At 38.7% G+C, this 26311-nt stretch overlaps 1 protein-coding gene across 1 annotated transcript in view; it reads right to left on the bottom strand.

Moving 5' to 3' along the window:
• dchs1a (dachsous cadherin-related 1a) overlaps positions 1–26311 on the bottom strand; it is a 101239-nt gene that overhangs the window by 66996 nt on the left and 7932 nt on the right. The window contains exon 2 of the mRNA XM_084419055.1: positions 21600–23408. Coding sequence (XP_084275181.1) covers positions 21600–23387 — 1788 coding nt within the window. The 5' untranslated portion in view covers positions 23388–23408. The remainder of the gene's footprint in view (positions 1–21599; positions 23409–26311) is intronic.

The following is a 26311-nucleotide window of genomic DNA, read 5'->3' as shown; positions in this document are numbered from 1 at the left end:
GGGGTCCCTCTGCTTTCAGACGGGATGTTTACCATCACAATATGGCTGTCTTATATCCATTCGCCTGGGAGACAGAGACAACCTGGTGTTAGTGGTTAAAATATAAAGGTCTAAACTAGAGATTTACCTCACTTAAAATGATTTCAGAGTTGCTAATGTCATAGTTTGTTAAATGATACGTTTCGACAAAATTTGTTGAGGTAAATTTCAGCCATTTACATCAGGTCAAATCAACTTTTTTGTATGAGAAGTGGATTTGAAACAACACACTCTTTGTGCCAATGAAGTCTTAGAATTAGTATTGTGTGTTTAAAGGATCATGTACACGTAACATGCAGCTCAGGATTTAAAGTTCTCATTGTTTGCAACAGGGTGAAAGGTCATACTTGTGAAGCTCAACAGGGAGCATTGGAAGTAAAAAACGGTCCAATCGGCAGAAATCTAAAATCTTTAGAGTTTTATTTGAAATGATTTATTTATGAAATGGTCTCATAATTATCAAAAGCAGCAAACTAATGAGCTCAGATCAAAGAATGTAAGATCTTGAGATCTTCTCGCTGTAGCTTGAGAGACATATTCACACAATTTACACTACCATTCAAAAGGTCTGGCTTTTTTTTTTTTTTTTTTTACGAAATTAAAAGCAAGGAGCATTAAAAAAAGAAAAGTAAAGACCATTACATGGTTACAAAAAAATCTATTTCAAATAAATGCTGTTATTTTAAACTTTCTATTCACTAAAGAATCCTGAAAAAAAATATTAAGGGATGTTTCTTGATACGCAAATCAGCATATCAGAATGATTTCTGAACGATCATGTGACACTAATATCAAACCCGAACTTTTAAAAGGTAGTGTACCTTTAACATATATACACATAAAAAAATCAATAGTAGTGAATAAGGAATTTATCTGATTCCATTGGTAATATATCTGACAACCTCTAAATAAGGATTTACCACTGATTCATCTACACAGCCATGGTAAATAATGCAAGAACATTACTCTCCAATGCTCACTTGCATTAAACTAGCAGACTAACACTGAGCTTATACATGAGGAAAGACCAATGCAAACAATTGAAATGTAGTTGTAATAGTCTCCATGGTAACCTTGCCCAAACAGACTCTCAACCTCGGAGAGATTTTGAGAGTGGAGCTAAAGAGAAGGGGTTTGGGTTCGGCTGAATTCATTTGAATTAATTAATGATGTTGTAAGAAACACTTGCTGATTGTTCTATCTTCATCACGAATAAAACAAGTGAACAATAAATGCAACAAACATATATAGGAAGAGACTGGGGATAGTTGTCACACTTTTTACTCCAGTTAATTCTCAAGGTGAGTTTATGTTTGAAAGACCATTTCTGTGTGGCATATATCTTAAAGTCTTGTCTACATAAAAGTTCGTTTTTAAACAAGTATTGCCCACACAACAAGATAACCAATAGCAGGGTATGTTGTCGGATTATATGGAGTAAGTTGTCACAATGAGAAACTTAAGCAAAGTTTGAATTAAAAATTAAAAATGCACAACAGAAACAAATAAAAGGTTGTAATGTAAAGAAAAAAAAAAAGAACAGAACAGAACAGAAAAAAATAGAAAGAAATAATATTAACAATATAAAATATATTTTATATATAATATATGTATTATTATAAAATAGTACAATGTAATAATATAAAATATAAAACATTTTATTTTTCATGTTTATTGTGTTAGATTTGACAACTTATGTGACAGCAAGCCTTGGTCTCTCCTATATGGAGTCAAAACCATGCCACATAGATTTGCTAAAGAATAAAGTTTTGCAAAACAAAAATAAAGTATTGAGCAAAAAAAAGTATAAAATAAAGTAGTGCACAAATAAATATATAATTAATACTTGCAATACTTTAATCTTTTGCAAATCTACAGTATGTCAAATCTGACTCATCCCCTATATTTAATTACAAATAATTGATATACTCTGTTATTTAACATGCCCCATTACAAGTGCTAACACTTGCAGTGCCTACCACTGAGATGCTTGTCCTTTGAAGATGAAGAGTAGCCACTAATAGTGTCATACTTACTACAGAGAGAACGCAATTCTTTCCATTGTTGATCCTCTGATGTAACGATAATACAGTCACCACACCACCCAAGCTTTTCTCAAAGACCACACCAAACCCTGGTGTCTCCAGCATTACAGAATCTAAGCTACCAGTTGAATTTAATGAGCTCTATTATTTGAGCCAGCGATGGACTGTGATATGGAAAAACGATAGGCGCTTAGCAGGAGAAAGCGGCCGTTACCACCACCGCAAGTCATATCAAAGCACCGACAGTGAAAGCAGAGTATGAAGTGTTCATTAAAACTGTGCTAGTCTCACGACTAAAGCCTCTGAGGCTAATGAACTCAACAGGGAGCATATGTGGAAAAAGAAAGTGACATTTTCTTAAAAGCTTCTAAAGCAGGACTGCATTTCTTATTATATCTCAAATAACATTAGCATTCACCAATAACATTCACCAATAGTATGCACTTTAAATCACCTGCTTGCAGGAAACAAAGAGGCAGCTCATGTAAATGAAATAAACTAAGGCATCTTCAAGTAAGAATGAATGAGCTAATCTGTGGTCATTAGAGGGAAAGTTTGACTTTAACGCTCTTAAGAAATATCTCTGAAAAAACGTCTACTCATACAATGGGTATTAATCAACAGTCTGCATTTTACTTGCAGGTCATGCCAAAAAACAACACAAGAACTAATCTTCTACAAAACAACAATTTGCCTGTATCAAAGGTAGCTTGTAGTTTATTAGCTACTAAGCGCTATAAATATTTAAGAACATCTCTTATTACAATCATCAACACTTTCTCTGAACAAATTAAAACAGACGGTCTGTCTTATGATCTGTGCAAGTTTCTTTTCTACTTCTAAATGTCCGGTGCAAAAAGAAATGTCCATGAGATGATGTCGGATGGATTGTTTTGGAGACTTCTCTGTCTTTATTGGACCGGAGAGCTCAACTTTACTAAGGAATATTGTCAGGGTCTCAGGCCCGTATTCAAGTCCTTAACTAACAAAAGGTGACATATAATCAAATCACTTAAGCTTCACTGGTTTCTCTCCAGGGAGAAAATCAGAGAGTTAATTAAAGGATGGATTGTGAGGTGTTTCTAATGGTCTGCAATTCTATAGCCACATTGATTGACACTCTAGTCAAGTGTTTTTCATGCCAAAAAGTCCTCACAGGTTGTGTGTTTTGGCCAATCTTTTGACAATGTTCACTTATGAACCCAAGGTACAGGCCAAATCCTGCAGCAAGGAAAAAGCATAACTCAATGCAAGCTATGGTGGAAAACAAAGGTCTAGCTAACAAGTCAATATTGAATTTGGTGATATTGAATCAGCCACCAAGAAATATGAAATACCACTGATATTATTGACATATGTCAAAAAAAGAAAAAAAAATCTTCTTGATAGCAATTTTTTTCAATTGAATGACTCTAAAAGTATAATATGGTGTAACCATCAAGTTAAAAGTATCAACATATTTCAAAGTAAATAAGAAATCAAATAAAAATAAGCGTCATGACTTTGTTTGACCCATCACCAACCCTACAGCTGGCAGTGTCTCATCAGTGGACACGAATAAGAGAGACTACATTATTTAGGTGTGAGATTAGTCTCTTTCAAACGTACAAGTGTTGTCTGCTCCAATAGTGTCTCATTTCTTCCATGTCTGGTGGAAAACGGATAATACATTTAATCTAATCACGCTGGCACCTCATCAGACCACCCAGATCCCTTATCAGGACCCCAGGGAGACAGATCCGCCGAGACAAGGAAGTCGCCTCGTATGTACACAAACCAGAAACAAAGAGGAGAAAGAAGCAGAGGAGGAAGAGAGGGGGAGGATGAGTCTGCCGGTGTGTCCTTTGAGTTTGGCTCTCAGTGACCCGTGCCCTGGTGCTGCCACTGTCGGCCAGGCATACATCACACATACTAGATAAACACACAGGGCTCTCCAAACGCAGCAGGCTTTCCTTCAGACAAACCTTCAACAGACTCAACAAACGTATCTGCTCTTAAACAGCTCATTGATTTTCTGTAGAATAAACTCACTCACTTAGAGACATAATCCACTAACAGCTAAGCAACCTTTGATGAGTGCACTGAATTAGACAAAATGATAAACTAAATGAGATGCTAGATCTTCTTAACTAATGAGTCTAGAAGTGATAGTAGCCACAGTGAAGCATAACTAAGAAACAAAATCACAAGAAATGGCACTCTCAACATAAGAATTAAGTCCCTATCATTCACACTCAGTAGGTCTGCATTTATTTGATCAAAAATACAGTAAAAACAGTAATTTTGTGAACTATTAGTATAGTGATGTAGTACTCGAGTCCGGTCTCGAGACCGATTTCTGCTTTCTCGGACTCGACTCGGACTTGTTCCTTCAAAGACTCGGTCTTGACTCGGACTCGACCCTTCAAAGACTCGGTCTCGACTCGGACTCGACCCTTCAAAGACTCGGTCTTGACTCGGACTCGACCCTTCAAAGACTCGGTCTTGACTCGGACTCGACCCTTCAAAGACTCGGTCTCGACTCGGACTCGACCCTTCAAAGACTCGGTCTTGACTCGGACTCGGCATAGGCGGTCTCGTCCCCATCACTAGTCCACTAGAATACATACCACTAGAACATTTTTATTTACTCTGTATGTCCTAACTATGATTAAAAAAGTCAGGGTGGGTTTAACATGTTGATGACAGAGCAGCACTGTTGAAGCAGTTTAGAAAAATAGGCAGAAGATGATGCATGTGGTAGGGATTTTTTTAATGATATTAAAAGCATAGTCCATATTAAGACGTTAAGACTGCTCCTCTAAACAATTCCCAATCTAGCTTAGTCTGTAGGCCTAACTGTTGATTATTAACTGGGGTGATATTAAATCATGAATATGAAAACTGACATGTTTTTATGGTCTTGGTCTCGACTCCTAAAGACTCGTGCTGAGTCCCAATTCGCATACTATCCGTCCTAAATAGTATGCGAAACTAGAATTAGTACGTCCCAAATCGTAGTATGTTGAAAAGAGTATTCCAAAGATACCCGGATGGTCTACTATTTCCGGTTAGAATTCGAAGTGCAGATCAATGCACACTCTAACGGCTAATATTGCCCACAACCCATTGCGTGCGGGAGGGAGGAGCTTTGTGGTGATGGTGGTATCTATGGTGATGTAAACATGGCAGCCGGATGCAGCCGCGGAGATTCGCCCTCAGTTTTTAAGTGTAAGAATTCAAATGTTTAACCCTTATTAAAGTTATATTTTATTGTCTCGTAATATTAATGGGGTTATGTTGTGCCAAAAAGTACCGTGTTTATCTTGTAGGGTCCGATGAAATAAAAAGTACAGTGTCATGCAAGTGTCTTTTTTTAATGTATTTCTTCTGATGTTTCTGTCTTAGATTTATAAGTTACCTTACTATAAACCCTTATGAAAATAAACACCTTTTACTACACTAACCATAGTTTGACCACACTGACTTATTTGTAGTAATACTGTGGCTGTACAAATGTTAACTTTATCAATCCAACCAAAGAAACATGGTTACTACACTTTTACTATAAAAGCATGGTTCATTTTCATCGGGGTATTTTTGAGTATTATACATAAGTATAAAATACGTTAAACAATAGTTATACTATAAACTTTAAATATTTTAGCTTTCGTTACACACATTGCACATGAACGTCAGAACCAGCCTGCGTTTGGTTGATCTACGACGACAGCCTGCTTCACTCCTCAATTTGGTAGGACACATTGTAAATGTATTTTGGAAAAAAAGATGGGAATAGTAAATACATTTATATATGACATATAAGAATGAATGAAATGTAAAATGTTTTGTTAACAGTCATGGTGTGCGTAACTAAGCAACCACGTTCTCGTTCACGTTGCATGACGTCATCGAAGTATGTCCCAGAACGTGCATACTCTTTTGCTACACACTCAAAAGTATGTACTTTTTCCTCACAAAAAAAGTACATACTTTTAGGTCGTAGTATAAGTAGGCGAATTGGGACTCAGCCTCGGTCTCGACTCGGACTTGCTTCCTCAAAAACTCGGTCTTGACTCGGACTCGACTGAATTTGAAAACCAACGGACTCGGTCTCGACTCGGACTCAACCCTTCAAAGCCTCGGTCTTGACTCGGACTCGGCATAGGCGGTCTCGTCCCCATCACTAGTATAATATAAAATAACCATTTTCTATTGTAAAACATATTTTAAAATGTAATTTATTCCTGTGATGGCAAAGTTGTATTTTCAACATCATTACATCAGTCTTCAGTGTCACATGATCCTTCAGAAATCAGAATCTTCTTTCACAAACTTTTGAATGGTAGAGATGAATCCTGATTTCTGCATGAAAAACACATACAAATAGAGAACGAGTTCCAGTAAAGTAGCGAGCAAGTGGCAAAGCGGCCAAAGAAGAGAAGCTAAAAAAGAAAAACCTCCACAGAAATAAACTGGTTAGCAGAAGACACAGACAAAAAGTCTGTTCTCATTGTCATGGCAACCAATATTGCAGCCCGTCATTATTTATCACAGTGAGAAGTACCTCTACCTTCTTTTCTCTTCTATTCTCTATCTGTGCCTCCATCAATCAGTATTGATCTTGTCTTTTTGGAGCCTTCGTGACTGTGTGCCAATCTCCCTTCTTCCTGCTCTTTGTTCTGTTCTCTCATATTTTCGGACATCCATTTTTCTCTTTGTTCTCTTTGCCTTCAGCGGCCACTCCATGAACTGCCATTGCCAAGGTACGTCATGTGCTCTTGTGCCTCTTCACATGATGAATAGCTGTAGTTCATTTCATCGGTGGAAAACACAGATTAATGGTTATATTTAAAGCCTTTACTTGTGTTAAAATCCGTCGTGAGACACCAGCGAAAACACCCATGAGCTTCTCTTTTAACCCACGTCATTAGGCCCAGATTCAAACATCCCGCAGCGGCACCTCTCACTCAATCATAAACCTTTTCAGCAGCCGCCAATGGTCATTTTTCCTCCAGGCGTGCTAAATGTGGCTCTCTGAGAAGACGTGCTGACAGAGCTTCAATTAAGAGTGGAATAAAGGCTGAAACGTCATGTTTTTAAACCTGTATACTTGAACATTTATGTGCGTGCAAATCAGCAACTATAACAAACCTTTTCTAATGTCGTTCAAATGATCTGGACATTTGAATTGCAACCCAAGGTTCATATTTTCCTTCTCAGCAATGAAAGGAAGCATGCATGGAGTTTCTGGATGATATTGGATAAAGAATAAATGAGAAATAAATGCCTCTGTAATGGATCCTCCAGGATACTGAACTCGGAATGCTAGGAGAGAGAGAAAGCCAGAGAACGAGGTCATAAATAATCACATTTGAGTAAGCAGCATAGATGGTGGTTAGCAGTGTTAGAGTTGATAGACAGTGACACCAGTACAGATTTATGCCACACTGACTTATAGAAAAGAAAACCGGTCCCTCTGCCAAAGCGTCCAAAGCTTTCGAGTTGCACTGCACTGGTGTGTTTACTGTAATGCAGTTATAAGCAGTGCATGTTACCGCACAGTCACAGCACTGAATGCATCTGAAATATTGAAAGTCAACATGAAACGCCATTCATAATGTGACATTTCAGACCGAAGCAAGACATTAAACAAGAAAAATTACTAGAGGTAGACCGATGTTGGATTTTACTGATAACAATATCCAGGTTGGCTCACGCTGGATTAATATGGCCCCATATTGGATTAATCATTAATCAACCGAAAGTTAAAAAAAAAATGGATACTGAATAAAAAAAAACAAAAAAAAAAACATACATAAAATAGTGCTGAACTTTATTACAAAAATTAAAAAAACAGTACTGAACCATTAAAATGCACTGTACTTTCATATTAAATATATTAAAAAATAATATTAATAATACTTACACCTTGATCATTCATGTTAGTTCATTGTGAATTAACTAATGTTAAGATATAACTTTAAAAATGTATTAGTAAATGTAAATGAAAATTCTGTCATCATTTAGGGCTACTCACCCCCAAGTTGTTTCAAACCTGCATGAATTTCTTTCTTCTGCTGAACAAAAAAGAAGATATTTTGAAGAATATGGGTAACCAAACAGTTGATGGACCCCATTGACTTCCATAGTATGGAACAAAAAAAATAGTACGTAACAAAAAAATACTATGGAAGTCAATGCTATGGAACTGACATTCATCAAAATATCTTCTTTTGTGTTCAGCAGAAGAAAGAAATTCATACAGGTTTGGAACAACATGAGGGGTGAATTATCCCTTTAATAAATGTCTAAATATCTATTTGGCTTTGGGTTCACTTTAAACAAAGAGACCATGCTGGGCTTTTCATGTGATGTCAATGAAAAAAAGAAAAGATTACAAAGACATATTTTTTTACTTTGAAATGAAGAATTGTGAGCAAAAACACCAGACATGTGTATAAAGGAAGTAAACATGGTCTGTTTTGATTTCATGTTGAGAGATTCTGGATGTCATCCAGGAGATGAGGTGATCAGGTTCGTGTCTTGACTTAAAAACATTGAGGATGCTGCTAAAAATGTCAGAAGCACTTCTCAAACAGAAAAGGAAGGCTTTGATAAAGCAGTCAGGTTTACACTTGAACCAGACTTCAAACGGAAAGAAGAATCGCTATTGCATCAGAACCCTGTAAGTCCGCTTTTCCATCCCTGAGACAAACAACAGTTTTCTGACAGCATTAATGCTTTTGATTAGAGACATTTGAAAATCTGTGCCATGTACAAAGTCCATTAGCTATGCATTAACCATTTTGTGTGGGATACCTCACACCTCTGATGTGAGAAATACATTTGAATGAAAGAGTTAGGTTGATCAAATAATCTAAGAAAAAGCTTCAGAAGATGACAGTGCACTGAAATATTTTAGTCTTTGGATTCCAGTGGGGCACCTGATGGAAATAAATTAGTGTTCTCAAACACATTTCTAATTTCAAAATTATATGCAAAGTTAAAGGGTTAGTTCAACCAAAAATGTAACAATTGTCATCAATTACTCAGCCTCATGTCATTCCAAACCCGTAAGACTTTGTTCATCTTCCAAACACAAATGAAGATATTTTTTATGAAATCTGAGATATTTCTGTCCCTCCATTGACGGTCCACGCAACTACCACTCATTTCAAAAAGTTCATAAAGAGATCGTAAAACTAATCCATATGATATGTTTTGAGCAGTTTAGTCCAAATGTTCTGAAGAGACTGGATTTTATATGATGAACAGATTGCATTTAGGTTTTATTCAAATACAAACATTGATCAGCGAACAAAAACAGAAGCTCAACCATACTTGCTTAACGCACAAGAACAAACAAAACCCACTGGTTCTTGCAGAAGCTCAAACATGCTGCGTAACACGAGAATGAACCTCATTGGTTCTTGCAGAAGCTCAAACATGCTGCGTAACACGAGAATGAACCTCATTGGTTCTGAAAGAAACTCAAACGTTCTGCGTAACATGAGAATGAACCTTATTGGTTCTGAAAGAAGCTCAAACGTGCTGCGTAACACGAAAGAATGAACCTCATTGGTTCTGAAAGAAACTCAAACGTTCTGCGTAACATGAGAATGAACCTTATTGGTTCTTGCAGAAGCTCAAACGTGCTGCGTAACACGAAAGAATGAACCTCATTGGTTCTGAAAGAAACTCAAACGTTCTGCGTAACATGAGAATGAACCTTATTGGTTCTTGCAGAAGCTCAAACGTGCTGCGTAACACGAAAGAATGAACCTCATTGGTTCTTGCAGAAGCTCAAACGTGCTGCGTAACACGAAAGAATGAACCTCATTGGTTCTTGCAGAAGCTCAAACGTGCTGCGTAACACGAAAGAATGAACCTCATTGGTTCTTGCAGAAGCTCAAACGTGCTGCGTAACACGAAAGAATGAACCTTATTGGTTCTTGCAGAAGCTCAAACGTGCTGCGTAACACGAAAGAATGAACCTCACTGTTTTTTGATGAAGCTCAAATGTGCTGCGCAACACGAGAATGAACCTTATTGGTTCTGAAAGAAGCTCAAACGTGCTGCATAACATGAGAATGAACCTCATTGGTTCTGAAAGAAACTCAAACGTTCTGCGTAACATGAGAATGAACCTTATTGGTTCTTGCAGAAGCTCAAACATGCTGCGTAACACGAGAATGAACCTCATTGGTTCTGAAAGAAACTCAAACGTGCTGCGTAACATGAGAATGAACCTTATTGGTTCTTGCAGAAGCTCAAACGTGCTGCGTAACACGAAAGAATGAACCTCATTGGTTCTTGCAGAAGCTCAAACGTGCTGCGTAACACGAGAATGAACCTCATTGGTTCTTGCAGAAGCTCAAACGTGCTGCGTAACACGAAAGAATGAACCTCATTGGTTCTTGCAGAAGCTCAAACGTGCTGCGTAACACGAAAGAATGAACCTTATTGGTTCTTGCAGAAGCTCAAACGTGCTGCGTAACACGAAAGAATGAACCTCATTGGTTCTTGCAGAAGCTCAAACGTGCTGCGTAACACGAAAGAATGAACCTTATTGGTTCTTGCAGAAGCTCAAACGTGCTGCGTAACACGAAAGAATGAACCTCACTGTTTTTTGATGAAGCTCAAATGTGCTGCGCAACACGAGAATGAACCTTATTGGTTCTTGCATGTCAAGCAGGTATGCTTGAGCTTCCGTTTACCATATCCGTTTACCATATATGTGAATAAAAGCCTAAATTAAATCTATTATTCATATAAAGCGATGGTGTCTTTTTAGAAAATTTGGACTAAACCACTCAGTTCAATTAAATAGTTTGCTATCTCATGTATTGGCCATTGGCCACCCTGCTCTCTAAGATATTAGTTATTAAACAAATGCATATTGGTTGACCACTAGTTCTGATTTGATCACAGGTGGAAAAGTTTGAAAAGCACTGCATTAGACAGTTCATCTACTCTCTAGCACTCCATCACAAAGCCCCAATGGACTCTGACCTGAGAGTTGTTTCGGAGCTGGAAACATGCGTCCAACCCCTGTTACCCTCTCAGAAACACTGCGCCTGTTTTACAGAATCATTGACAAGCCCTCTGCGCTCTTGGCTACCGCCTCCAGCTTCCTTTAATGGAGCCGAGGAGGTTTCGAGGAAGATGAAGGTGCTGTCATTGAAGACAACGTTTCTGGGCAATGCACCATGAAGTCCTTCGAGGCTGACTGCACTGCCCTGCTCCAGAAAAGGGAAGAGGGAAAACAGTTACTCAAACACCTAGTAAAATCTCATGAGCGGAAGGTCAATGGTTTTCCATTCGATCGGTGAAAAGTCCTAAAGAACCTTCCACCACAAGGGGGGACGGTTTAATTCCCCTTGTATTTATGAGCTGTGAGGGAGGGCGGATGTATCATCGCTTTCGAGAGAGAAAAGCCTGAGCGGCTAAAATCACTAAGCTCGACGCTAGTTCATTCGCAAGCTTGCAGACTATCTGAGGAGGTTCCCTGTTTGCATAAATCCAGTTCTCTCCAGGAGTCCCACAGGTGCATTTGAGTCAATCTACTGAGGAATCTAGGGCAGTGATTATGATGCCTCTTCCCACTTTTATACCCCTTACGATTATACAAATCACTTACAAACAGACCCTTAAGATATCTTCTAATGATGATTTATAACACAACAATGATTCTTTTCACTTCTGATTTACTGTGAAACTATATGCAGTTGATATACAGCACAATTATATGTGGTCTTCGTGGATTCACTTCTGCTATGTCAGAAACATCCTAGGACACTAGCCATTTGGTTTCTGGAGCAGCAGATAGACATTTTTATTAATATAATCAAAAAGCAATGTGAGCTGTGAGTGCACAACCTCTAAAACACATAAAGAAATCAAGTGTAAACTACTGAAATGTCAAATTTCCCGTCTCCTTCCTCCTGTTCTGACGCAGGACATCTTGAGTGTTCTGCTGTGTGTATATCGGCCCTAATAAACCTTTTTCATTGCAGCGGAGATTTACAGAGGTGCTTCGCCCAAGTAAGCAACACATTTTACAAACATATTATTCTCAGCGTTATTCAACATCAACCTTAACTCATAAATGAAGCAAAGTCAAACAAAATTATGTTCTTTCACCTTTACACTAACAATTACTCATCTCACTTAACTCCAAGTAATCCTATTCAGAATGAGAACCAGGAACATCTGACTTCGGTTCAGTTCCTGAGCGCCGCCTGCTTGGTAGCATTATTGCATTCTCGTTATTGCAACTGGCAGAGTTTAATCAGGGGCCTGAGGTTGCTGGCAGACATAAGGGATGCATTCTTTAAAGCAGCGATGCTCTGAATATGGAGACAATTTGCTCAGCGGTTATGATGTTTAGGCCGGAATATATATAAAAAGACAAGATGAATTACGAGAGGGCACTTCCATAAAATTACAGTGCAACAAGATGTGCCTAAAATGTAAGGAAGCCTATTTCCGCCTCAGAATGAAATATAAATCAGATAATTGTGAGATCTTTTTTTCTATTTTTGGTGAGATAGAATAAGAAAAAAAAAAGAAAAAAAAATTATGAGTAACATTTACCAGTTTCTTTCTTTATTTTTTTATTTTATTTCTGAGGTGGAAACATGCTTCAAAAAAAAATAATATATATATTATCCATCATTAACAATTCCTTCTTAAAGTTTTTTTTTTATTTTTTTTATGGAAAACAAGACAATAATATGAACATAAAATATGATTAAGAAAAAGATTTTTCCTCTGACAAAACAAAGTTGTTGAGTGAAAAAAAAAAAAAGGAAATATAAATAGATGCCACACAGACATTCAACAAAGGAAGAGACATCATTGGGAAACTGTTTGCAGCCAACTCCAGCTGCTAGTTTGAGGCTTGCCTCCAACTGCTCAGACACCACTGTCCCTCTAGAGATTCCTTTCCCTCTTTCCTATCTCTGTCTCTCATCCATCACTATTTTCCCAGAAACGTGGTGGTGATCTTTAGAGGTGCTACTCACCTGCTCACTAGACCATCTAATACAAGCGGGACGGACACTCACCACCCAAACAGCACTACCATGATTCCAGATGTGAGCATTGGACCCCCAAAACCTTAAAAAAAATCATTTCAAGAAAACTCAGTCAGATATGGGAGGAAAAACAACTGCAAATCACACTGGCATTAGGTTTAGTGGTACTCAGTAGACCTTAGTCTCTGGCTAGACAGCATATTTAACTTGACGTCAACAAAGCTGTGAGGGATAGAAATATAGTTCGTTCAATTGGCTGTAAAAATTCTGGCCAATACGGACAGGCCGATAATTATTTTCATGTTATGGCTGAGAACTAATAAAAATAATGGTTTTAAATGCTACAAGTAAGTTTAGGCATCACAACATTATAATGTGCAGTATAAAAAAATTATAATCATTTAGATATTTGCTCACTATTACATTAAACTTTCACTAAATTATTAGGTTTTAAAGATTAACTAAGTTTGCGTTAATTGATGGTAAAGATAATTTGAATGTAAAAATAGAAATGAGAAAATGAGCAAAGAAAATTTAAAAGAAAAATCACTAATACTGTCTGCTAACCAATATGGTACCAATATATTCTGCGTCCCTAAATCTAATATTGGTCATCGTCCATTTTGAAAAACATTGAAAATGTTCATCTTCATTAAATTTCAAGGGATTAAAAACATATAGGTTGTAAAAACCAGACGTTAAAAAGAACCATTAGACAGTACAACGATTTGAACGGTACTCCTATCCCTCACAGCCTCATTTTCATTCGTGTCGAACTAAATATGGCGTCTACCCTGACTAAGGCCTAAAGCCTGACAGTGAATACCAAACAGATATAATGAAAACACAGAACAAACCACAAAACTAAGAAATACTTAATTTTTCATCAACTCACCCCAAGTACTATTCAAAAAAATCACCAAAACCACCACATAGTCCACAAGTCTGTCCTCTCCCTCTTTCTTGCTGTTGTCTTACCACAGACACACATCCTAAATTTGTCACTGTTAAGCGGTGCATGGTGAGCACTTTTCTTCACACCCTAAGTCACACATTTCACACACCCCCCCCCACACCCCCACCCTGCTACAGTTGGACAGATGCATTGGATTTGAATTGATGGGCTCTGCGTGCTATAAAAACAGGCAGTTGCCTCAAGTGGAGCAACTCTGACCTGGACACCCACAAAATGTCCAGATGTGCGTCCATGTTTATATTCGCTTCAGTGCGCCCGCTTGGCCTCAAACGAAGTGCTCGAGGAAGTATTATATTTGCAAACACATTAAGTAGTACATCTCGTTTCCTGCAATTTGGCTGCTCTGTGTAAATACAGTGCTAAACCACAGAGCCGGGGTAGCAGGGGCACGGCAGTTAGCGGCAGGAAAGAGAAGCACGGAGGAGAACTAAAAACAGCGGAGGCTTGGCCCAGAGCTCCTGTAGGGGGAGAGGACAGAAGTATGCCACCACGACTGTCTGACTGGCTTTCCCTCTTCTTGTATTTGCTTAGCTGGTTACACTGATTGCAAGGTATGGCTATAAACAATTGCAAACAACTAAACAGGGAGCTCAAAAGTTAATATTAGCAAAGCAACATTCAACAACATGAAGAAGAGCACTTGGAACTGTTCGATGGGCTGGTTTTTTTCTGTTTACGAAAAAGCATCTACAAAACGTGCAAATATTTGGAGGCTACTTGTAATTGTTTAAAAAATGCCTTGTTTAACCTGCATTTTAGCTATGTGCAAAATTGCAGCATTATATACACACAGTAAATATCAAAACAAAAAAAGCATGAAATATAAACAATCCAACAAATATTGAATTAAAAAAGCATAATACAGAAAGCAATTGAAAAACTTATTTCAGAAAAAAATATATATAAATTGGTCTGTCAACTAGTTGACCGTTGTGATTCATCATTATTGCATTTGAGCAAATAAACGGCATTCAAATGCGTCAATTCAATATGAATTTCTTTATTCTTAACAAAATGGCTCTATAGTAAACTTCTATAACCAAAAGCAGTCATGTTGAGCTCCCCAGGCATTTTCTACACAGTTTCTGCTTCAGAATCCAAAGAAATGATATCCAAAAAAAAAAAAAACGGTTGCTATGATTCTCTTATTGAAGGCCATTGTGAAAAAGAGCACAAACTATGCAAAGTTGTCTGGCATCAAACCAGACGGGAGAAATGATCGCCTTTTGTGTGCACTGAAGCAGTGTGACCAAGTCATTTGAAAAGTGGAGAATGGCTTTTGGAGACTTGTGGAAAAAGGCAGCATCTGAGGCATATTCTGAAACAAAAAAAAACTGGACATCTGATCAAGAGAAAAATGCCATATGGTAGTGTGTATGCAGCTTAATGAGGCATGCAGACATCCACTCCTCCTCAGACCATGAACCAGGTCCATGCAAAGGCCTGCTGAGCTTCGCTTGTTGATGTTTTGAGTCTCGCATTCAAAGAAGAAAAACTGAGCCAGTGAGTAAAAGCACAGCAGTAACATCAATGTAAATTTGCTCTAAGCATAAATCTTGATGCAAAACAAATAGATTACATTTAAAAATATATATAAAATATATAAAGCATTTAAAGGTGCTGTATGTAACTTTTTTTATAAAATGAATCCTTTTTTTATTGCCCGTCTGTGAAGGGGTTGTAATCACACATTACAATGATCCACTTTTCGCGTTTTGCTATTACCTCTGAAGGCCAGTATTCCTATTTTTATGTGAAGTCTCCGGGTCGGATTTTCTGCGAAATCCACCGGATGTGACGTGCATGCGCGCTCCCGAGCCTCTCCGTTTTATGTACAGTCTATTGCGACGGCACTGCAGCTAACGACATGGAGTCTGATAACACCAAAAAACGACCTGCCTCCAGCACAACACAGACTCCAACACAAACTCAAAAAAAAAAAAAAAAAAAAAAAAAAAATTGTATCTGCTGAAGCTCGTCAGGCCAAACGTCAATCGGATCGACTCAGGACGAAAAAAACGGATCAACATTGGCAGAGCGTTTGAATTATGGAGAGACCTCCGCTTTGTTTTAGGTATAAAAACAGACCCTGAGTTGGCTTTCATCCTTTTGGACAGGTAAGCTAACAATACTTCAAAGCATGTAAAATATATTGTGATTTTGTGCTTTAGTTGGCTCAAGTTAGACATCATTAGTTCGCCAGCTAACGCCGACCATTTGCTAACGTTATCTGATGTGAAAGACTACAGTTGTAACTTTATTGCTTTTCACGAGCACGAGCGCTGTTGTTGCAATCTGAAACATCACCGCTAGAGGCCGCTGGATCCTACATACAGCACCTTTAACAACTTTAGATCATATTTCCTCCAATGGATATGAGTATCGAGTATTCATTTAGAGTGCCTAAACAAAATGTCAAATTAATTTAAGGCCAATACTGCGAAGATTCAGAAACAGACACACACACATAAATAGATAGATAAAGAGATAATTAAAAAAGGCCTTATTTTATGTCCTCTTTATATGTTTGTTTGTAAATGTATTTATGTTTCGTAGTCCGGATGCATTATGGATCTGCACCGTGTTCCGCTAATTGGTGTGTAAAATAATCAGGTATCAGGTAATATCAGGTTTTTGGGGGGGCAGATGCTGTGAGTATTCGGAAACCTCTTTCTGCCTCCGACATTTCAACAAGTTGGGTGATTTAATGTCTAAAGATGCAGGAAAAAAGGCACAGCTGGAGTGCACTTGTCTGATGCTGTGATACGAGTAATATCCCCCAAACTGTCCCGAACACGAATACACCTTGGCAATGAAGCAGAGAGATATAGTGCTGCCCTTGACCAAAGAAAGCCCTGCGAGTGTATTTTTTAAACTACGGGGGCAATCAAAGACTCTGGAAGATAAATGGAACAATATCAGTGATGTCTTTTCAAGGACATTGCAGGACTTGGAGTTCACTTCCAGCAGAGAGTTGCCAAGAAACGACTGAGACAGGAAACGTCTTTGAGGCTAAAGGGAAAACTGATAGACGCACAAGTTGTACTCAAAGCTCTGAAACGGGCAAATGCCAAAATATTTTGGTTTGGCTCAAATATTCGGACTCCTCTCAAGTTCTTAAAGAGCCTCCAGTGTTGACAGATCTCTCTAAGAAGGTAGGGGGTGGTGTGGTTGTACTGACACCCTCTTAATGAGCTGTGAAGTTAGATCAGATAAGAAGCTGTGGAGGTACACAGCTCCCCATGAGGAAGGAAGAACATCCCTAAAAGTCAAGGTAGCGTTGGCCATTAAACCTCAGAGGAATCAGAGGAATAATAATTTTTTATTTAAATTTCAACCAGACATCGTAGCCAAGCTCGAAACAGTAAAAAATATAGTTAAAAATAAAATTAAGACAAGTTTTACACAATGTTCTTTACTGATTGAACACAGGAAGGAAAATTCTATAATTATATACACACACATACCTATTTATATAACATTTTGATATATGACAAATGCCACACGGATGTTTCCATAAACATCCTCTCATACTTATGAATCATGAGAAAAAGAATTGTAAAACTAATTTAAGTAGCAAGTCACTCACATTTGTGACTATCTTCACTCTGGGCTTCTAAATAATGTCTTTCATTAGCCATTGGCTAATAAATTCTTAGATTTTACTTGCCAGTGTGTGTTAGAGGCTAAGTATAAGTTTAGCATAGATATATTTTCACTTACTGAACACTGACTGAGTGCTTGAGGCCCTGTTTACACGAGAACGGTCGCGGGTGAAAACGTAAAAATATTTTATCAGATGTGCCTTTCGTTTAGACGGCGATGGCGTTTTTGGGGCTTAAAAACGCAAAGAAGTGAAACCACCCTCCAGAGTGGAAATCTTAAAAACGCTCCACCGTCGCGTTCCCGTCTAAACGGTAAAAACGGCAAAGTCTGCTAGACAGTGAAGGCACCGATCAGTGCTTCACATTGCCACCTAGCCGCCTGGAGTGCATACTACATTGAATTTCACACACTTTTGCGTCACCATATGCACGCAGATTTCCCCCCCCATAACGCTCGTCTAAACGCAGAATAAAAATTGATCACTTTTGCGTTTTCTCTTCAGATCGTTTCCGTGTAAACGTAGCCTGAGAGTTTTGCTCTCCGTCAAGCGATCTGTACTACAGTTGTAATTCAATTAATCTCGATGGATGCGCAGAGTATTTGGCGTACCGTAAACTCTAGTGTGAGGGCGCACTACTCGCCGTCGCTTTGCTGAGAGCGCTGTGTTTCTCACACACACGCAAATTCAGTTAAAATGATAAATAGGCCTATGCATACATGGTTACCAAGTTTTAGTTTTAGAGTTCTATCATTAAATGATCAGTCTGGCGAGTAAACTAAAAAAATGTACTAGCCAATGGGGATTCTATTGTCAAGGAGTGCGTAGAGGGTTGAGTGGTCTTTAGGAAGAATAATGGCCAAACAAAAAGTGCAATAAAATCATAGCAATCATAATATTGTTTAATTTTATAACACCTGCAAAATCACAGCTTATATATTGTAAATAAATATTCAATACATCTCCCAGCCCTACTGTGCATGAGAACAGTACTGTTTGCTTGAGCCCATTATACAGTCACAGAAAAATAGAACAAGCAAGCACAAAGATGAGTGTTTCAATGAAAAAAGAGAAAAATGGCTTTAGAAATAAAATGCAGCGCTAACAAGACTATGCTAACAGATGATTGTTCAAGGCGTTCAATGAATCTGAATGGGACAAAGGCCTTTCCTGCCTTATTGTGCTGTGGAGACCTGTGGAGCAACCACACTCCATCTTTTTCACAGCTCTCTCAATTCAAATCATGAAGAAAAAGGAGACTTGACTAGATGTACCAATTATGCAGCTGTCTCACACAGAGTGAAAAACTGTCGTCATCCCGGTGGTGAACATGTCCAAGACCGCAGTTGGAGTGTGTTGTGAATAGCCTAAAAAAGTGAAGTGTCCTTGCAGAAGAGACAAAACAGCAGCTGAGTTCAAGCCATTCTTACGCATGTACCAAAGAGAAGCCTTTCATCTGGGTCCTCCATTACAGCTCCAAACTTTCCAAACGGTTAGAGGGTTCACAATATCACACAATAACAGGGATAGATAGATAGTTACCAAGATTTGGGATTGGGAATGATACCAGCTGGGAGCAATATTTAGGTATTAATAAATTACCTCGGTTGATGAAATGACTGTTGAAAAAAAGTTTACAAAAGTTTGTAAACTTTGTAGTAATTATTACAGCACAAAACATAAGAAAATATTCTACATGATATAATAAATAAAAACAAAAACTAGCATAATAACTAAAATAAGATACAAATAATTTTAGTTTTGGATACACAATATATTATAAAAATGTACAGGCCTAACGCGCCTCTATTAAACATGAAAATGCTACTAGATACAAATAACACTAGAAAGTGCTGAGAAACTTAAATTGAAACATTTTTGAATGATACAAGTTAGCACATTAACTTTGACAGCCCTAAAATTCTGAAACTAAAATAAATGCTAAACATAAAACTATAAAACTAACAATGATGTCATGAAAACTAATGAAAAGTAACTTGGAGACAAATTTAAAATAAAATGAAATAAAATGAACTAAAACTGACTTGATAAAACATTAATTAAAAATATAAACTATAAAAAATCCTGCCCAACCCAACACTGATTATCAACTCAGTTGTATGCCTTATAAATAATAGAGTAATAATTGAAAGCAGAGTTTAGTAACATGTCTTATAAATTTAGACACCCTTGATTCCAATGCCACAAGTCTTTTGCGTGTTATCTTTGCGGTTAAAACAAAACTGGAGAGAGTAGCTAGAGTTTTCACACTACAAAGAGTGGAAATTGCACCAAAAGAGAAATAAAACCAATTTAATTATTCCTCAGCCCAACGGCAGTGACGCACAAGCAAAGTGACAAAAAATTTAAATGTAGTAAACCACCAGTGCCAGTACACATTAAACTAATCATGCTCTGCTGAGGGATACACTGGAAAAAATGAAATCAAGCCCGGTTCAGATGTTAAATGAATGATCACAATAGACCCATTGTAATGGCATTTGGACAGAAGCTTTGATTCAGAAAAAGGGAGGCGGTGGGAACTCTGTGCACAGGGATCTATGATGAAGGGAAAAAAGCAACTCATCAAGTGCCGTGCTGTGATGCTTGGATGTGGATTTGGCAGTGATTTCTGCAGTCTGTGCATCATCAAACTCCCAACTGCTCTTGAGTGGCATGCCAGCTCCCATCTACAGCAGTCATTTGTGCCACAGCCTGAGAGACAGTTGGTTTGGACCTCGTCCTTGGCAAGTTTGCTTTGATGGTTGTAAGGATAGACTTAGTAACTCCTTATTTTGTTCTTATGTTGAAAACTCAAGTCTTTTCGCAACTGTCTGTGAACCATTTGCACTCATTGAATGAGGATGGAAACTGACAGCAAGACAGGAGCCACAATCAGATTTGATTTGCACTTGATTTGTAGACCTGAGTGCTGCTGATCCGATTCCTAATTCCGAACTTAAGTAATACCACTATAAACTTCTAATTTTACTCCCAGACCTCCCACTTGACCCTATGCAGCTCCTATTCCCACTCTGTAGCAGAAAGCAGTCAGTCAGTCCCAAAATCTCTCCCAGGCACGATCCTCCCTCTCTCCGGAGAAACCCCAGAGCCAAGTTCCCGTCTGCTGGGCCCTCTGTCAGCTCGCTGGAGTGTGTCTCAACCCCCGCCAGCACAAATCCACCACAGAGAAAGCATTAATGTGCCTTCACTTGATATGTGACCATGTGAAATTACACGTTTTGATTTACTAGGAAATGTATTACGAGCTTTGTATTTGCCTGTGGAGAAACTTATTAGAAAAAAACCTTGAAGTCCCTGTACAGACATTGATAAAACGTAGAATGTGCCTTTTATAGTAAGCAGACAACAGGGACTAAGAATTCTTGGCCAGATGAGACCAAAGTCCAAACCTCAACTGACCCCTCACACTTTATCCAATGTCATTTTCACATGAAAAGTTAGGTTGTGAATCTAGAACCGGTTCTTTGTAAATACCAGAACCAGAAGTCTTTTGCCTTTAAAGGTGCACTTATCTGAACCACCTTATGCAATACAGTGAAAACCATTGAGAAGTGAAAGTAAGAACAGCTAGTAAAAAACAATCTCCCACAGCCTGAGGAGAGTAACTCCCTACTGAAGTAGTCCAACCCAAACAAAGCTTACTTAAGCTCACTCTTCAATATCTTACAATCCATCATGCTGGTTTCCAAGTCAATTTCCTAAAATGACTGTTTCCATTTACTCATTTTACACACTTTAAAAGAGCACTCTAGCAATATGTCTTAAATATACACAAGTCATTCCACATTGGGGTTTTCACACAGGTCATTCTTTAAAAAGCCCCCAAATTTTGCATATTAATCAGTATAATACAAATTCAGCATTTGAAGACAAAGAAATGATAGTCCTACCTCCATGAAACAGGTCCCTGCTGCGGCGTTCTCCTTGATGGATGCATTGTAGAACTTGCTGCCAAACACAGGTTCGTTATCATTAATATCCTGTAGGATCACTTTGACCACAGCTGTAGAAGACAGTGGCGGTCGACCCCTGTCAGTTGCAACAACAGTTACACTCGGTATAGGGTCAGTTTCATAATCAAGCTGGGTCAGGGTGGTGACAATACCAGTAATTGTGTCAACACTGAACCAATCTGAATGAGTTCCTTCAGTCTGTAGGATGCTGTACTGAACATCCCCATTGGGTCCCTGGTCTTTGTCCCGTGCTGTAACCTGTACAACAAAACTTCCCGGAAAGGCCACCTCTGGAATGACCTGGGTGTATTCCTGCTGGTCAAACAAAGGTGGGTTGTCATTAACATCTGTGACCTGAATGGTAAATGAAGACTCTGCCCGTAACGGAGGGGTGCCAGAATCTGTGGCCATGACTCGGAGTTCATAGTGGTCTTGCTCCTCACGATCAAGTATCTTATCCACGCAGATGAGATAAATTATGCTGTCTTTGGTGGTCAAAGCAAACTTTCCATCGCCCCCCTCCAAAGATACATTCACATTGGCATATTCTCCATAATCAGGGTCCGTGACTGAAATCCTAGCCACATACTGGCCTGGCTGTGCTCCTTCAGAGATGCGTGGAGAACCATCCTCACTGAGGAAGATGATGGTCATGGTGGGCTGGTTGTCGTTGTAGTCTCGAACCTGGATGGTCACAAAGGCATTGGTGATTTCTGGTTGACTGGCATTGTCCCGAGCCTGTATCACAAGCTCATGAACTCTTCTCATCTCAAAATCCAAAGGCTTGTTCAGAGTGATAACTCCAGTTCGAGAGTCAATGACAAAGTAGCGATCAGGATCACTCTGTCTTCTGTTGATGTCATAGAGAACCAACCCATTGTCACCTTCATCGGCATCTGAAGCAAACACCTGCAGTATATTGTTCCCAGGTTGAAGGTTCTCGGAGATCATTGCATGATAGCGACTCTGGTTGAAGACTGGGGCGTTGTCGTTGATGTCCTGCACAGTCACGTCCAGGATCATCTGTCCTGTCCTCTTGGGTGAACCACCATCAAATGCTTCCAAGAGTAGTGTATATGAAGATCTTGTCTCTCTGTCCAAAACCGCATTGACCACCAAATCCAAGTAAAGGACTTTGTTGGATCCTCGTTTGGTTTCAAGAAGAAAAGCTTGTCCTACATTTCCATCCGTTATGATGTAACCTTGCGTAGTGAGCTGGTCCTCATCTGCATCCACAGCCGGATCAAGAGGAAACTTGGTGCCTATGGTTGTCTGCTCTGGGATTTTAAACGTGGCTCTTTTTCTGGGGAACACTGGTGCGTGATCATTGATGTCATTGACTAAGATGGTGACTTCTACTGTTATACCGGTCATGGTGACTGCTATGAAGCTGTAACGGTCACGTACTTCTCGGTCCAAGACCTTTGCTGTTTTTATGATCCCTGTACTCTCGTCGATATCCAGATCGATGCCAACACCTGTACCCTGATGATCTGAGATGAAATAGTGGGTTGCAATCATGTCAGGTGGGAGGCCAGCACTGATGTCACCTACTACAGTTCCTGCAGGCTGTTCCTCATCTAGTTGGAGCTGCAATGTTCCTGGCGCCATAGATGATTGGATGGTCATGAGGTGTAGTGCCACATAGAGGATCACCAATACCCACCACTTCAAAGTCCTGTTTTGATGCAATGGATCCATAATTGTCCTTCCTTCTCTCTTCATTGAAAATTCTTCTTAAAAAACCTGACAGGACAAATGGAAAATGACATTAGTTAGAGAAACAAGCATAAGTGAACTAAGAGAAACCAGTCCAACATTATCAAAAAAAGAAGCAGCATGCATTACAGAAAGATGGATTACAAAAGCAGGCTCGGTTACAGTTATGACAAGAATGCTTAAGTGGCTTTCCACATGTTGCATGGGTTCTTTTTTAATAATGCAGCAGCACACCATGTGCACACATTGTTCCTGCATTTTACTGTCAGCTAATAAGTCAAGATGTTATTGCTGCAGCTTATGCGAAAAGCTTCTCTAGTCTGTATTCAAAAAAAAAAAATAAAAAAACAGTCTTATTGTTTTAAGTCATAGTTTGTGTCTTTTGATGAACATGTCCTTTGAATTGAGTCAATATTTCATCCTGTTATATTGATTATTTTAGTCAATTTTGGCATGTATGTTAGAGAGATCCAAGCTTGAAACCCTCATTGAAATACTCACTACATCAACTCTCATTTCTTTTGGGGTGTAAACTTAAAGGAGAACTCCGGTCAATTTTAACATTGAGCTCATTTTTTTGTACATTTGGAGTGCTGTCAGTACAGAGAACAACGACAAAAATCGGTGTTGCCTACAACGTGTTATCCTCTTTTTAAATTTTGCACCCTGTTGACTTCAATGGGGCAAGTTTTAAACCTGCTTTTAGGCTCTTAACATCCTTGATGTGTCATTACAAGTGCACAGGTCATGTGAGTGATTCCTTCGGAGTGAACGCGGGTGAATCTGACTGCAGTAGATGTGAAAGATATTAATAAAAATTATGTTTATTCAGCCAGCGCACATACCTGTATTTACATCCTGTTTTCGGTCGAAGTCCACAGTAGTCGATTGTCGAGTTCACGCGCGTGATCATAGGTACTAAACCTACGCGCGTGATCATAGGTACTAAACCTATGCGCGTGAACTCGACAATCGACTACTGTGGACTTCGACCGAAAACAGGATGTAAATAAAGGTATGTGCGCTGGCTGAATAAACATCATTTCTCTGTACTGACAGCACTCCAAATGTACAAAAAAATGAGCTGAATGTTAAAATTGACCGGAGTTCTCCTTTAAGGAATGTCCTCCTACAGCAAAATATCAGTGCAGTGATGGACAGGAGCTTAAAATAGAGACTGTGGCTAACATGAGCCCCCCTTTTTTAGTAAAACTATACAACTGCAACCCACATTGATGCAAAAGAGAGCCAAGAGTACCCTTTAAAGCCAACTCAGTTTTAACCCTGTCGTATATTAATGCCAACACTAATGCACAAAATGAAGCTAGAAAAACGCTGGTGGGCCAATTCTAATATATTAAAACCACAAAGGTCTCCTCTGAGTGTTCCTCCAGCTCCTTTTTAAATTAGCAATTCCTCATCCATAAAATTGTAGCTTGTGGACCTGCAAACTATGACGACCTTATTGCTGAAATTATGAAACAAAATCTTTTATAGATGGTTCCTGGAGTAGGATCTTTCTGGGTCCAAATGAATTATAAACATTCAAGACACAGCTTAAATATGTATGTATGCTTGTTAGAGGAACTTGACTCATCTAGGCCAGCTTTTCAAGTATTAAGGATCTGCAAAGAAAGGAGATGAAATTTAGAAAGTTATGACTGAGAGCTTATTATCCGAGGAATAATGAATTGAGTGGTTTTCTGGTTCCTTTTGTGGAATAAAAGTACTACAGGAAAATTGTATTCACATCCAAAGGTACAACACTGTAAATCACATTGACCCCCTTTATTTTCAAAAGCAAGCTAGACAGAGGTTACCAGTGCCTTTTAGATTTAAACACACACATTAAGGACGTTATGCACACTTGTTTTCAAAAGCTGCATAATTTCAAGCTACTATGTGTGTGTTTGTGTGTATACAGTATATATATATATATATATATATATATATATATATATATATATATATATATATATATATATATATATATATATATATATAAACTGCTCATGTTTTCATTTTGTCCTCATGTGCTTATACGTATATATATATATATATATATATATATATATATATATATATACACACACACACACACACACACAGAGAGAGAGAGAGAGAGAGAGAGAGAGAGAGAGAGGCATGATGAGCAGTTTTAAGATGAGCCTGTCACCATCTGCATTACTACCAAAAGCCACAAAATTCAATTTCAGGCCAAGGAAAATAATCATGTCATTCTCAATCACTGCAAAATTCTTTACTATAAACCACAGAATTTCACATGTTTTCATAAAGTAAATAAAAACAGATTCACAGGAAATACTTTTGCTCTGTCATACTGTAGGAATCAGACAGGCTCCCTCCGGTGGTGGACTCCAGCTATATATTTTTTTCCCTTCTGCAAAATTCTAATGCTAATTCTTTTCACTTTGTACCCCACAGGGTATTTGTTTGAAGTAGGTAAGTATGCCTCAATGTGTGTGTAGGTTTAACTTGATTAACTTCAGAATAACTGGTGGTGTTGATTCTTGCACACAGCTGCACATGTGGTTAATCTAAAAGGTGTGTGAATGAGTCTGATGATGCAGGTGTCCATATAAAAGTGCGTGTAAGCGCCAGTGTGTGTGAGTCAGATCAGTGCGTGCTGTGCGCCTCATTGCGGTAGTCTGTCAAGTCTGTGGTAGTGACAGTGTGTGTGTGTGTGCCTGAGCGACGGAGCAGACCAGGAGGGCTCCACACAGTCTGCCCTGCACCCTCTCTGGCTTTGCTGCATTGTAATTGGGGTCTGCTGGAAGCCTGCCCTGTGCATATGGGAATCCAAAGCTAATTTCAGTCTGTCAGCATCACAGGGACTGAGAAACACACACACACACACGAGTAGGAACACTCTCGTATGTTTAAGAAAGTACAGGCAAGCACACACACAC

Source organism: Rutilus rutilus (genome assembly GCF_951802725.1).
Source record: "Rutilus rutilus genome assembly, chromosome: 9".
In the NCBI taxonomy this organism is placed as follows: Eukaryota; Metazoa; Chordata; class Actinopteri; order Cypriniformes; family Leuciscidae; genus Rutilus; species Rutilus rutilus.
The sequence above is the reverse complement of the archived record's forward strand: the minus strand, read 5'-3'. Positions and strand labels throughout refer to the sequence as shown.